The sequence below is a fragment of the Eublepharis macularius genome, chromosome 10 (assembly GCF_028583425.1).
Source record: "Eublepharis macularius isolate TG4126 chromosome 10, MPM_Emac_v1.0, whole genome shotgun sequence".
Taxonomy (NCBI): domain Eukaryota; kingdom Metazoa; phylum Chordata; class Lepidosauria; order Squamata; family Eublepharidae; genus Eublepharis; species Eublepharis macularius.
Genome location: NC_072799.1, coordinates 80,869,759 through 80,885,153, shown reverse-complemented (window position 1 = coordinate 80,885,153; position 15,395 = coordinate 80,869,759). Strand labels below are relative to the sequence as shown.

At 41.6% G+C, this 15,395-nt stretch overlaps 1 protein-coding gene across 3 annotated transcripts in view; it reads right to left on the bottom strand.

The window, feature by feature from the left end:
• The window catches only part of FAT1 (FAT atypical cadherin 1), a 167,989-nt gene that overhangs the window by 37,941 nt on the left and 114,653 nt on the right, over positions 1 to 15,395 (bottom strand). For all 3 annotated transcript variants that reach the window (XM_054990664.1, XM_054990662.1, XM_054990663.1), the window contains exons 8-12: positions 15,049 to 15,324; positions 12,974 to 13,184; positions 6,678 to 10,745; positions 4,799 to 4,995; positions 2,831 to 2,984 (exon numbers count right to left, since the gene is read on the bottom strand). In XM_054990664.1, the coding sequence (XP_054846639.1) occupies positions 2,831 to 2,984; positions 4,799 to 4,995; positions 6,678 to 10,745; positions 12,974 to 13,184; positions 15,049 to 15,324 (4,906 nt within the window). The remainder of the gene's footprint in view (positions 1 to 2,830; positions 2,985 to 4,798; positions 4,996 to 6,677; positions 10,746 to 12,973; positions 13,185 to 15,048; positions 15,325 to 15,395) is intronic.

Here is a 15,395-nt window from a genome sequence, read left to right as displayed (position 1 = left end):
CCTTGGGAATAGAATGAGCAGCTTTGCTAATTAGTTGCACCTGCAAGCTGCTGGTGTCCTTGGGTGGAAGCGAGTCACAGCTCCGCACATTCTCCTTTCCTTTCTCAGGCCTAGCAACGCTGATATCAAAGTGGGCCCTGATTGGCTGACAGTACTAGAAAAGATGGCTCCTCACGGCGCTCTGATCACGCTCTCACTTGGACCTCGTTTGACCATTCTATTGCCACCTTTATTCCATCAACATGTGAGACAGTTTGCTCCACGTCAGGCCTGAAACGACCAGAGCTGCCTGGCATGGTTTTGGACTTTGTGAGTATGAGCCCTCAAGCCTCTTCAGAGAAAAGCAAGTTAGCAAGCTTCATGTCTAGACAGATAGTTTCAGCCAGAAATAGGTAAGTTGTTATTTTATTGCCTTTTGCTTGTGCCTTACAGAGTGGTTCCTGCACCCCTGCATACACTCTCCTATGCTAATAATTAAACATTGTGTCTGGAGTTTCTGACCAGCTGTGTACAAATTTCTACCTAGAGAAATGACCCTGGAGACTGATGTGTCTCAAACAAACTCAGGTGCTTCAACCCTCCAGGAGGGCTACTAGGAGTTCTGAATTAATTAGGTGAGCAGCACCTGGAAACGGTAGTCGAGGGCTGAATGCCTAGGTAAGCACCTTGTTCACGGGCCCATAGAACTGGACCCCGGGGTTCAACCTTCCTGAAACTTGAGAAATCTTTAGTGGACAGGAAGGAGGAGGTTCAAGGAAACTCTGCTTGTTTCAATCTGTAGTACATGTAGATTCCAATTGTTAGCTGCTTATTCTGGGATGTATTTTTAACATAACATAGTAACCCTCTTTGAGACTTCCTGAGAAGAAAGATGAGCTAAAAGTACCAAGAACTAAATAAAAAGGCTTGAATCTGTTGGAGAAACTCCACAGCCAGAAGGGATCTCCACCGGGGGGGGGGGGGAGGGAGCGAGCACAGCTACTGCAGCTGTTCAGAGAGAGCTGCGACCGAGATGCAGGGGGGTGGGGTGGGGAGAAGACCTGATCCTGATTGTAGTTTGTATTTTATAAGATCTACCAATCTAATAGCATATTATAAAGTTTTAACTTTAAACAATTGTAGTATGAAGGGAAAGCAATACCTGTAGATGTAGTGTGTGTGTTTTTATATGTTGTTTTTTCCCTTTCCCCCTATTCCCATTTTCCCTTTTTGTAGTGTTAGTAATTAAAAATAAAATTTATTAGAAAAAGAAAGAAGGGATCTCCACCAGCAAAGCAGACCTGCCTTACTTTCCCCCTCCTGTTGCATCCCCAAACAATCTCCGATATTCTGCTCTTGAGGGACAGGAGACCAGTGCAAGGGGGGAACTGGTGAAAATGACCCCCTTTATGTCAGCAGAAATTTTTCACTGGATCCAACTATCATGTATGCAAGCATACCTGCCATTAAGGTGTTTTGCATTTTGTGCTGATCATAACTGTTTATATTCTGTGTAACTCATCTGAGAATGTGCAAACTGTTGACATGAATTGTACAAGGAGAGCCAGTGGGGCCTCTCCGTTATCTGTTGAAAATATATACTTTCACTTTTCAAGCAAGTGTCCTTGAAGGCGAGCTGCTAGCAGTGGACATTGTATCTTTTCCCAGCGACTGGGATATTTTCACTTTGTACTTCACTTAGTCTAAACTAACCAGTTCCCATGTAACTTCTTTGGGGTTTCGCACCATAATGCCAATGGACCGAAGGGTGGGAAGTTTCCCTACAATTAATAATGCCTTTGTATTGTCGAAGGCTTTTACGGCCGGAGAACGATGGTTGTTGTGGGTTTTCCGGGCTGTATTGCCGTGGTCTTGGCATTGTAGTTCCTGACGTTTCGCCAGCAGCTGTGGCTGGCATCTTCAGAGGTGTAGCACCAAAAGATAGAGATCTCTCTGAGAGAGATCCCAGGTCCCAGGACACTGAGAGATCTCTATCTTTTGGTGCTACACCTCTGAAGATGCCAGCTACAGCTGCTGGCGAAACGTCAGGAACTACAATGCCAAGACCACGGCAATACAGCCCGGAAAACCCACAACAACCATCAATAATGCCTTTGTTTGAATTGTCACTCCTGCCAATTGCCACCTTTGTGTGATCATCCTGAACTGTATGGATCTCAATAAAGTTGCTTCAACTGGAACACCTGTGTGTTAACTGTGGAGAGCTTGAGGGACCTAACTGCCAGGGACTGACACCAACCCACAGTCAGATGTCCTGTCTTCAGAGGTTAGATGGCGGGTAGTTCAGGTCATAGCCTTTTCTAGCAGGGCACTGTGAGTGTGGAGCACTCTTCCTAGATGCATGCATACAGCATCAACTCATTTTTTTTAGTCCTCTACATTTTAATTCATTGTTTTGTCATTCATCTCTAAGCAACATGCTTGCCGTTTGTGTGTGTTATGTGCCATCAAGTCACCTCCAACCTATGGTGACCTTATGAATGAAAGACCTCCAAAACATCCTATCAGTAACAGACTTTTTCAGATCTTGCAGACTGGAGGACATAGCTTTCTTTATTCAATCAAGCCATCTCATTTTGGGTCTTCCTCTTTTCCTACTGCCTCCCACTTTTCCTAGCATTATTGACTTATCCAGAGAGTCTCATCTTCTCATGATGTGACCAAAGCATGATAGCTTCAGTTTTGCCATTTTAGTTTCTAGGGAGAATTCAGGCTTGATTTGAGCCAGAACCCACTTATTTGTCTTGCTTGCAGTTTACAGCTTACCAAAAACCCCTTTGATTATCTCTGATGAATAGCATCATAGTTAACGGGACATTATAAATACTACCTGTGTCTGGGCTGAGTCTAAAATCTTCTGCTCCAGCACCATGAAGAATATAAGTAATTTCGGCATTAGAACGAATATCTGCATCTGTAGCAGAGACTTGCATGATGAGTTTGCCAGGAGGAGAATCTTCTGAAACAGCCTCTGTGTACAATGCCTAAAAGGGTTTAAGAGCAATATTGAAAGAAAACAGGTATTATGGAATTGGAATATGAGAGGAGTGAATACGGAATAGTTGGAGTGGATGTTAAAGAAAGATTTTCAAGTACGGGACATGAACCAAAGGTTATAAATACATAGTCCATCAAGAAATAAGACAGGTGTACTAACTCATGGAAGGAAAAAAGGAGGAAAACATCTATAGCTACTGTAGAAAAATAATTTATCATACAATCCTAAGCAAAGTTCAACCTTCTCAGCCCACTAGGTTGGATCTAGCCAGCTCTTTCACTAAATCTGTTTTCTTAGCACAGCACCAGTCCCACACGGCTTTTGTTCATGCAGGTCCCAGGACCCCAAAAATATCCTTTTTGGTGGTTGAAGGGGAACCTTTCTCCCTCTTTCTTAAGTGTAAAAGTTGGTTGGATTCGACCCACTGACTTCAATGGACTTAAAAGTGTGTAACTCTGCTTAAGATTGTAGAGTTATTTCGAGAAGTTGATTCAACAACGTTTGAGCACTGTACTGTTGATGCTTCCTTCACCCAAAATGGATCCTACCCCAGGAAAGAATCCATTTGGTTCTGAAGGAAATTATCAAGGATAAAACTACACTCGATAAAAAGCAACCTTCACAACTTTGGAGGAAAATTTATTTTTCTGTGTCACATGAAGCTTTAATCATGTTTTTCTTAAAACTAAAGTAATTTCTTTCAGTTTCTTCAATCCCTATATGAAAGTGACTAGCAGGTATCCAATATGAAGCATCCAACAACACAATTCTAAGCAGAGCTACAGCCTTCCAAGACCAGTGAATTCAGGGGGTATAGAAAGATAAGACTTCTACCTAAGATTGCATTGCAAAAGACATTGTCTATGACCTGAAGAACATACTATCTAAACTAGGGGTGTGCACATGAAAAAGATTTGGGTTTCCTGCCTTGCATTTACCGGAAGTGGGAAAACAATCTGGAATAACCCGAATCCCGAAGTGGCAAGCCGTTTTGTGATTTGGGCATTTAAACTGCTTTGGTGTGCTCTGTAAAGATTCGGGGGTTTAGCTGATGGGAGAGGGGAGGAGGAGGTTGTAGTGCTTCAAAGCAGCACTGGTCTTGCCATTTTAAACAGCAAGAAAAGTGCTTCATCAAGCTTCCTGTTGCCTTTTTTTCACCTGATGGGAGGCAGGAGGAGCGGGTTGTGAAGAGTCACTACATCCCCCTCCTTCCCCCTCCCATTGGGTAAAAACAGGCAGGAAGCATTGTGAAGTGGTTCAGAAAGCTTTGCTTTGGTGTTTCCGAATCAGCGATGCTGGGGCTGATTTGGGAAATCCGAATCTACCCAAATCGGACCCAATTCAGGTTAAAAACTTGAAGTGCACACCCCAATCTAAACCAGGATTCTGTGTGATAGGAGCAGTCTTAAACAGTTTTTGATAGCAACTAAGTTCCTACGTCAGCATACCAGCAAGATACGCTGGTATACCTGGGGCTATACCAGAGTGCTGGCCTTAGGATTTCCCTTCCTACATTGAAGTGATCCAGCAGGCAACCGTTATAAACTAGAAGGTAGATGATTCTTTTATTTTTACTTCTTTCAGATGATCTATATTACCACAGGACATTAGGACAGTTATTTCCTGACAAATAAAGATTTTTTTTTGCAGACTAATAACTTGTGTACACTTATTTGCAGGGGTATTATAAGAACTATTTTCCCTTTTCTGCACGTAACTGTCCTATTGGTTTTATATATGTATAAAAAAGTCTATTTTGTTTGTGTAAAAGTGAAAGCTTAGAAAAACACATGCGGATACCTTTTCACAAACGGGATCATTGTCATTTGAATCAAGGACTTTAACCTCCACCATGGCTTTTGTTGCAAACATTCCATCGGTAGCCGTGATGTTTAGAAGATAATTATCCTTTACTTCTCTGTCCAGGGATTTTCTGACATATACTTTCCATTCATTCTGTATATTTTCCACAGCAAATTGTCCCAATGGATCACCTCCTAAACAATTAATAATAAAAAGTCATTCATCTGAGGAAAGTGCAAAGCTATTAGAGTGAAGGGGGAAAAACATAATAAATACTCATTTCAAGAAGTCTGGAAAATAATTACATTCTTGAACTACATCTTTGAAAGAAGGGTATTGCTTGCAAAGAACCCAATGCCCCGGGGCTGTATAAACTTTGACAGAGCTGACTGTACAGATCATGTTTAGTAGGAAAAGGGTAATTATATGGTGAAGTAGACACAGAAGACATCTCTGATGAAGCTTTAGAGTGTATTTCTTATATATTTTAAAATAATTTATATCTTGCTTTTCTTCCTAATTATGACAAAATGTGACTTATCACATCATTCTCTCCTCTTCCACTTTATCCTCACAACAACCACCTTGTGAGGTAGATTAGTCTGTGATGGACCTAGGATCATCTGGTGAGCTTCCAGAGTAGAGTGACGATTTAAACTCAGTTGTCCCAAACCCTAGTCAGACACTCTAGTCTCTATGACATAGAAGCTCTCCAGATACTTTCATCAACATTTCTTTTAAATGCCGATAGCTGCTAGCAATTAAAGAGCTGGTGTGACCGTAAAATAAGCATCGCATACTAACACTAAATAATTGGAAATGCCATTTTAAAACTGTATCAATGACTTCATGGTTCTTTGAAAACCACAATTCACACAATTATTTGTCCGGCATATTTATCCACGTGTGCCATAAAAATGTTAATAAATGAGAGATGCTACATTATGCCAGCAACCACGCAGATAAGGCATACTGGAGAAACTCGATGGCGAAGAGGTCGTTGCTATGCCAGCTAAGGGCAGAACCACAAATTGCAAAAGCCGTGAACTGCCCAGACCTGATCCTCCCTGTACCCTTAAAAATAGAAATAAAAGTTACTTGCGTCCTTCTGACATCAACACACTTTGCATTTTCCTGCCTAGTCAATGATATAGGGCAAAGGAAAATGCACAGCCCGACAATGTCAACAAAAAGGGCTAAGTTCTATAATACATCTGGAAGAGAGGTTGAAGGAACTCTACATAGGCCACTGTTTCAACTTTGCATTTCTAGTAACGCGTATTTCCAAACTAAGGCTGAAGCCTCCTATTCCTACTATATATAATTTGTTGACTTAAGAGACAATAAATGTCTACGGTGCAAGACTGAGGGTCAAGATAGACATGCAGGATTTTTTAAAGAACTGGGTCTGGATTCCCAACTCGGGTTTCCACAGCCATACAACAGTTAAAAGGAAATGGCTGTTAAAATATAAAGGAGAGCCCAAAAGGTCTCAGAATGCCTCGGGGGGGGGGGGAAGAGAAGGGGCTCCTCCCTCCGCAAACCATTTCCCTGTGTCAAAATAGCACAAGGGGACCCCCCCTTTACTGCTCCAGCTGCACAGAATGGGAAAAGCTCTCCCTCCCCTCATGGAGGCATTCTGTGGCCATTTGGGCTCTCCTTTATTTTTTAATAGCCATTCCCCAAAGCTGCAGTATAGCTGCAGGGAACTCAAGTTGGTTCCCCAGACCCAACTCTTAAAAAACCTCCATGTCTAGCTTTGCCCTGAGACTCATAAATAAGAGGAAGAATTTTAAAGAGCAGGAACAACATTACACTATAATTATTTAAAAGTACCCATGAGCAAATACAGATGCCAGCAACGTATTATAGTTACCTGTAATGAAATAGTTGACTTGTCTGTTAGCTTCTTCTGAATCAGCATCAGTAGTGCTTAATATAGCAACAACTCCTCCAATTGGATCGTCTTCACTGACTGTGCCTTTGTAAATCTCTGCCGTGAAGCGTGGCGAGTTGTCATTCACATCAGTTACAGAAACTTCAACAACTGCAGTAGAAGACAACTGAATTTTCTCGCCTCGGTCAGATGCAACTACAGCAATTCTATAGGCATCTCGCTTCTCATGGTCCAGCTCTTTTAGAGTTGTAATCCAGCCTGTTTCCATGTTTATGGCAAAAGAATCTATGATATCCATCTCTTGTGTCGGCTCTAACATATAAGTAACATGTCCATTGATTCCAGAATCCTGATCTACTGCTTTGACTTGTATGACTTTTAGTCCAGCTGGCATGTTTTCCACGACATACGCTTCATATGGATTGGATTCTAAAATGGGTTCGTTGTCATTTACATCTCTTATTTGAATGCTTACATCTACCGAAGAAACAATTTTGTAATTTTCATTCATATAATGTGCTAGCACTGAAAACTGGTACCACTTAGTTGTCTCATGGTCAAGGCTCTTCTCAAGTTTCAACTTTCCATTTTGTTTGTCTATTACAAAATAGCCATCTCTGTTGCTTTCAGGAGTATTCCCTTTAACTAGAGTATATAGCAAAGGCTGAGCATGGTCTGCTCGTATTATATCTATTTCTGTTCCAACAGGAGTATCTTCAGGAAGAGTGTAAGAATAAAATGGCTCTGAAAATCTTGGAAGAGGCATTTCAGGGGGGACTATTCGAACATAGAGAGGAACAACAGCCTCTTTTTGTGGTGATCCACCATCCATTGCTCTAACAAAAAAAGCGAGGAACTCGTTTTCCAAACCAATTAGGCTTTCTTTTGTGGTTATTAGTCCAGTCAAATGATTAATTTCTAAGTTCTCTTCAACATTTTCAGACTCTGCTTCAATGGCGTAAGTGATGTCTGCATTGGTGCCTTCATCAGCATCAGAAGCAAAAACCTTAATTACAGATGTACCTTTTGGCACATCGGTTCCAATATTTGCCTCATACTCGGTTGCTCGGAACAAAGGGGCATTGTCATTAACATCAGTAAGGATCACATTGATGCTGCAGAAATCCACTTTCCCCCCAGAATCCTTGGCCATTAACCTGATGGAGATTACTTTTTCCGCTTGAGTTTCACGATCAAGTTTTTCTGAGGTGAATATCTGTCCTCTTTCATTGGTATAAAACCTATCTTTTGCAAAATCATTCACAATATGGTATGTGATGTGGCCATAATTGCCAGTATCTTTGTCCACGGCTTCAACACGAATCACCAGGGTGTTCAAAGGAGCGTTCTCAGCTAGTTCCACCTCATATTCGCTCTGAGCAAAACTGGGGCTATGTAAATTGGCCCCAATTACTGTTATGAAAACCTGAGCTGAACTTCGGAAGACCCCATCAGAAACGGAGACATTAAGGCTGTAAGTAGGCTCCAGTGCCTGTTTGTGTAAATTTGACAGGGTGATGATGCCAGTTTTGCTGTCAATTACAAAGTTCATGTGATCATTGCCTGTTAATATGGAATATTCCAGCTTGTCTGCATCTGAACTGTCCACGTCGGAGGCCTTTACACAAGTCACAAAGTGTCCACGGGGAGCCAGTTCACTGAGGTTAGCTTTATAAAGCAGGTGGTTAAATACTGGTGGGTTATCATTCAGGTCTGTTACATTGACAGTTACGACAATGTCGCTGCTCAGTGGAGGCATTCCACTGTCTATTGCTCTTACGAGCAACCTGTGCTGCTGACTCTTTTCGTAATCCAAATTCCTTGCTGTCAGAATGAGACCAGTGCTGCTATCAATGTGGAAATAATTGTGGGTTTTGCTAATGTTTTCTACCAAGTGATAGGAAACCCCTCTGTTTGTTCCAGAATCTGCATCTGTAGCCCTGACATGTACAACAGATGTTCCAATTACAGATGCCTCAGAAAGGGTGGCAGCATAAACCTGATCTGCAAAAACAGGAGGATTATCATTGATGTCTTCAATTATTATGTCAACAAATACTTCAGCATGCGCCCCTGTCAGGGAATCAGTTGCACGTATTCTCAGCTTATAGGCAGGGTGGGCTTCAAAATCCAGGGGGGCAAAAATACTGATAACTCCAGTACTGAAGTTGATAGTAAACTGACTGAAAGGGTCACCGTCTGTGATGCTGTAAAACACTTTGAGCCCTTCTGGGCTATTTGCTTGCACGTGTACAACCGGACTGTGGATTTGGATATTTTCTGGTATTTCTGCACTGTAGAAAGGTTTTTCAAACACGGGCATGGCTTTATTCACCACTGTGACTGGAACTGTCACTTCAGCAGAAAAACTTGGTTCTCCTTCATCCTTGGCTATTACAGTAAGAAGGTATTCTTTATTGAGTGTATCTGGGTCAAATGGCTTCTTGAGTGAGATTTCACCAGTGGCTCCTATTTGGAAGTGCTCATAATGTTCTTTGAGGTAATAAAGTACTTCTCCATTTCTGCCAATGTCTTTATCCACAGCAGTTACACGGCGAATAACTTGGCCCATTTCAGAGTCTATTTTAACAGTGGCATAATATGGAAGATTGACAAAAATAGGGGCATTATCATTTACATCTTCTACAGTGACCTTTACCACAACGTGTGCAACTACAGAAGGTTTATGCTGTGCTGTCACTTCTACCACAACGTCAAAAAACTCCTGTAGCTCACGATCAAACGGTATTCCAGTAGTTGAAAGGACACCTGAAGTGTAGCTAATTTTAAATCTGACATCTGGATTTAGAATATGATAAAACAAAGGTTCATTTATTTGACTCCCTATAGGAGCAATAACAGCGATTGTTCTTGCTTCTGTGGAATTTTCTTGGACTACAGCGTTGTATGAACTCTGTGTGAACTTTAGCTGGCTCGCTTTGCTCTCTTTCACATTAATTTTTACGGCTGTGGTACTTGCAAACCTACCATCAGAAGCTCGGACTGTCAATTCATATCTGCTTCTTAACTGAGTCGTGTTTTGTACTGTTATCTGTCCAGTCTTGGAATCAATTGCAAATTTTTCTCCAATGTTGCCTTCGGTGATAGAATACATTAGTTGTGAAAAGGGTCTCGAATCTGCATCTGTAGCATTTACAACAGCAACTTTCACCCCTTTATAGGTCGGCACCAACAGGGTTGCCTCATAAAGGTCTTTCGAGAACACAGGAGAGCAGTCATTGATGTCAATGACATAAATGGTAACATTCGCTGCATATTCCGCAAATAAGTGCGGCGTCCCCATATCGTGTACTTGCACGGAGAAGCGAAATATATTTGCCTCTTCGTAGTCCAAGCTCATTACTGTACGGATGGCACCCGTACTCGAATCAATGGCAAAGTACTTGTGGACAGATGGCTCGACAATCTGATAGACAAGCAAAGCATTTGATTCCCTGTCAGCATCTGTAGCTCGTATCACTAATGGGACATTTTTGTCGTTTAGAACCACACTGTTAATTGAAGCCGATTCACTAATGAGTCCTGTGTATTCTTCTTGCATAAAAGTTGGTGCGTTATCGTTCTCATCTTGAAGGTGCACCAATACAGTAGAGTTAGTGGACTGGCCAGCCATGTTGGTGCCCTGAACGGTGAGAGTATAAAAAGGCAACGTTTCAAAATCAAGCGTCTTCTGAGAGGTAATGACACCAGAATTTGGGTTAACAGTGAAGACATCACCTATGTTACCATCTTTTATTTCGTAAACAACTGATGACTGACTGTATGCAGTAACCATGCCAACGAAACTGCCGATGCCGCTGCTTTCACTGATCTCTGCGGAGTACTCTTTCATTGTGAATTTCGGGGAGGCATTGTCAGAGATGGTGACTGAAATGTGCACAGATGTTACTTCACTCATTGGAGGAGTCCCTTTATCTGTGGCCTTCACTATCAAAGTATACTTTTCCTGACTGCTAAAGTCCAACTCTTTTGCAGTAGTAATACTGCCTAAGATGGGATGGATATTAAAAGCATTTCCAATATTCCCTGAAAAACAAAGTAAGCACAATTAATAACCAGAGAGAACTTAGTACAGAAGTTCATAGCTATAAATCTTTTAAAAAATTGTATATAAAATGATAAACTGATCATTTGTTCCCATGTAGGGTCAAGAGCAACATATAGAATCTTACTCAGCTTTATTAAGCCTAAAAATATTTTACTCCAAGCTCCCAAGTTGTATATGGACATTATCAGGGCTTTTTTTCAGCAGGAACGCAGGGGAACGGAGTTCCGGAACCTCTTGAAAATGGTCACATGGCCGGTGGCCCCGCCCCCTGATCTCCAGACAGAGGGGAGTTGAGACTGCCCTCCGCGCTGCCAATCTAAACTCCCCTCTGTCTGGAGATCAGGGGGCGGGGCCACCAGCCATGTGACCATTTTCTCCGAGGGCAACCCACTGAGTTCCACCACCTCTTTTCCCAGAAAAAAAGCCCTGGACGTTATACAACATACATCTTCTGGGGAAGGGGCACTTCATTCATGTAAAGTAAAACCAGAACCGAAGTCATACACATTCTAATGCAAGTGGAACTGCAGTCAAACTCCAAACATGTTTTCAGTTCCTGAAAAGTGATGCTTTGAATATCAAGAAATTATCAATAAATATGCTGTGAAAATATTCCAGAAATGTCCCTAAAATTACTGTATTATCCCTAAAAGTACTGATTTTCCAGTAAATTTATTTTACAAGGTGTCTTTCAACTTACTCGAAATTAAAATATACAACGTTCAGTATTTAATGCCTTTGAAAAATGCCAATTGCAATTTGACTGCGTAGCAAAAGCAGTCACAAACAAGCTCTTCAAAATGAAGAGAATAATATAATAGTTTTTTGTCGTTCAAAGGAATTCCAAAAATTAAGATTACAAATTAATAACAGGCAAGTCATCTTATATTTTAATTACAGATAACAGAATAAATAACTATTATTAAAGCCATGATGACCTCATAATGAAAATATTTTATTAAAAGCATTTAAATTATGTATTTGGGTAGGCAGTTGATATTATCTCTTTTCTTAGAGAAGGCTGAAAATAGAATGCCATTCTTAGAATATCCCATTACTAATCCCATGAGCCATTACAAACATTTGAGGAATGCTCATTTCATATGCTTAGAACTTCAGCCTTAATGCTTTAGCTGTATAGTAGCTGAAGATATTAGAAAAACAATGCTGAGAAAGTTTTGACATTTCCTCCCACAAAACTATGAATAAAGAGAGGAGACGTGTGAGAAAAAGAGCATGAGAATATGTATGCACATGGATAAAGTCCTCCTTGGAACTGCCAGTTTTCTTCTGGGCTAAATTAAAGGTATTGCAAGAGGATTCTGCAAGGAGCCCATTTTTTGGCATCTAGTGAAGACAAATTTGCCACGCTTGCGATAATACCGCACCATATAACAGCACATTTGCTCTTTTTTCCCAGAGAATTCACCTACCTGCACTCCCTCAACTGTATTTCTGACTATTTTTACAGCTTTTATAGGTCATAGGTTTATTTATTTATTTAATTTGACTTATATCCCTCCACAAATGGGGAGGTTTACAATATTAATGGTGTACAGTATTGAAAACAGCAATTTGAAAAAAAAACCCAATGCAGAAATTTGCAATAATGTTTTGATAAGAAAGAAGCATTCTACCATGTTTGTAAAGGGGGAGTTAGATTTAAAAGATTTGTATTGCTGCCTTTATGTAACCCAACTTTACACCTAGCCAGCAGCTCAAGAAATGGAAATATGCACACACATTTTAAAGCCCTCTAACAGTGGCCGTTTCCAGACGGCCCCCCGCCTCGCGAAACGTCGCGCGTCGTTGCGCAGAAAACGCGAAATATCGCGTTTTCTCGCGTGAGTTTTGCGCGACGTCGCGCAAAACTCGCGCGAGAAAACGCGATATTTCGCGTTTTCTGCGCAACGATGCGCGACGACGCGCGACGTTTCGCGAGGCGGGGGGCCGTCTGGAAACGGCCAGTGCTATCCAAATAACACTTTCCTGGGAGTAAGCCTTGATGAGTAAATTTGAATAGGATTCTGAACAGACCTGCGTAAGATGGCATTGAATGAATCTAACGGAAGATCTAACAAAATCTTGCCTAATGGTATCCAAACGGCATATTTATTTTTATATCCTTCTATTTTAAACTTTGCATTTTTAAGCTGAAATAAAACAGCACCTTTAACAATAACATGATGCAGATTTGAAAACATACCTGATTCTATGGAGTACACAACTTCTGCATTTTTCCCTTTGTCCTTGTCCAGTGCTGTAACTTGGAGCACCACTGATCCAACAGCTGCAGACTCAAACACTCGTCCTTTGTAAGAGGAACTGGTGAACCATGGAGCATGATCGTTTGTGTCACTAACATTAACGATGATTCTAGCAAAGTTGCGCTTAACTGGAACGTCTTGATCCCGAACCTACAACCACAGCCAATATATTATTTTGCTCATTATTAAGAAGTTTATTATGATCAATAAGAACTAATTATCATTTAAGGTACAGTTCCATTTGGAATTATCATTTAAGGTACAGTTCCATTTGGAACAAACCAGGTGGACGTGCAAGGGATTGCAAGTAAGCAAGCACTGCTTCATGTATGGAAATTATTCACCTATTTATAAAATGGATGTCTGAAACCAAAATGAGAGAAGGTGCAGGGCTGGAGAAGATCCATACAGTCAGTAGAGACCTCTAAGGATGTAGGAAAATACCGCTTTAATTTTTTCCCAACAAGAACTAGAGTCCTCCCCCCAAACTGGGAGGTACTGAGGGCTTTGTATGCATATTGTCCTCATGTTGTCAAGAATGCCAGCAGAAAAGAGCAGCATTCACCATCTGCCTTTAGGCGTTAGCAGGGCTTTTTTCAGGGAGAACGAAGTTCCGGAACCTCTTGAAAATGGTCACATGGCTGGTGGCCCCGCCCCTGATCTCCAGACAGAGGGGAGTTGAGATTGCCCTCCGCGCCGCTCAGCAGCACGGAGGGCAATCTAAACTCCCCTCTGTCTGGAGATCAGGGGGCGGGGCCACCAGCCATGTGACCATTTCCTCTGAGGGCAACCCACTAAGTTCCACCACCTCTTTTCCCAGAAAAAAGCCCTGGGCGTTAGAGTTGGAGTTAGGCAGAAGAGAGGAGAGCGGCTTGCCACTTGCATCCCTCTGGCCGAAAGGTAGTGGTGGAGAATTGCAGACTCGATGATGCATATTTTTCAAGCCCAATTTCACCTCCACGAAAGGATGTTTTTTACAGTTTCAGGGGTGGGGAGGGAGGCTGGCTTAGTTGAATGGCATGCCTCCAGATGCTCATTCAGCCTTTCCCTTCTAGAAACCTTTAAACTGGGAAAAATTTCTCCTTGCAATTGAAAGAACTACACAATAGTTTGGATGTGCATACAAATGCACCATTTCCAATGTGGTTAACCTACAACCCATTGCTTTCGATGTAACCAAAATGCACAACTTCATATGCAAGAAGCAGCGCAGTAAGAACAGGTGGCCTCTGAACCTGGAGAGAGATCCAATTTAATAACAACAGCATTCAATTTATATACCATCCTTCAGACAATTTAATGACACACTCAGAGCGGTTTACAAAGTGTGTTATTATCTTCACAATAATCACCCTCTGAGGTGGGTGAGGCTGAGAGAGCCCTGAGAAGCTGTGATTGACCCAAGGTCACCCAGCTGGCTTCAAGTGGAGGAGTGGGGAATCAAACCTGCTTCTCCAGATTAGAGTCCTGCTGCTCTTAACCACTACACCAAACTGGCTCTTATTTGACTCCAGCAAGCGATTCTCATGCAAAACCTCTTTCTAGACATGAATTTCCTGAGCTGGAGAGGAACTATGGATGGGAGCAGGAAAGGAGGTTAAAAAAGGAGATAAAAAGTTCTTTGTCTTTGTGATGCTCCCCTCTTCGTCTGCTTCAACAGTGGATTTTATTTTAAATATTCTTGTCCCACTTTTCAAAAAGTAATGGAACAATGGCAGGCACAACTTACATAAGCTTCAACGTCTTTCACTTATAATAATAATATATAGCATTTTAGGGTGCACAAGTGTTTTACACACCTCCTCAGCAAAGTTTACCCGCACCATTACTGTTATGCCACACACTGCAGTTGAACATCTCAACCTGAGATGGTGGCTTGTCTATGTGTTCGTGGCAGATTGGAATTAAGCATTTCCTGTTCACAGCTCAGGCAGCTACAGTGTTCCATTAACCTATATGATGCAGAAAGGCATATTTTGTAACAGCTAAAGAATAAGCAATGTGGTTTTTTTACCATAACAGTGAGAACGTGCTGATGGATGGCCTCGTGGTCCAACTGTTCAGAAGTATAAAGAGAGCCCGTTGTGGGATCCAGACGAAATTTCTTAAGGCTGACGGGATCAGTGCTGCTCTGCACGGTATAAATTAGCTTATTCTTCTCATCTCTGTCTGAAGCACTGACTTGCAAAATTTCTGTCTCGGGCACTGTGTCCTCTGGTATAATGACTTGGTATTCCCACGTGGAAAACTCCGGTCTGTGATCATTTGTATCTATAACCTTAATGTACACCTGCGCTGACACAGAGATAAAAAGTGATAGTGATAAGATACTGATGAAAATGCAAAAGTAACTGGAAAGCA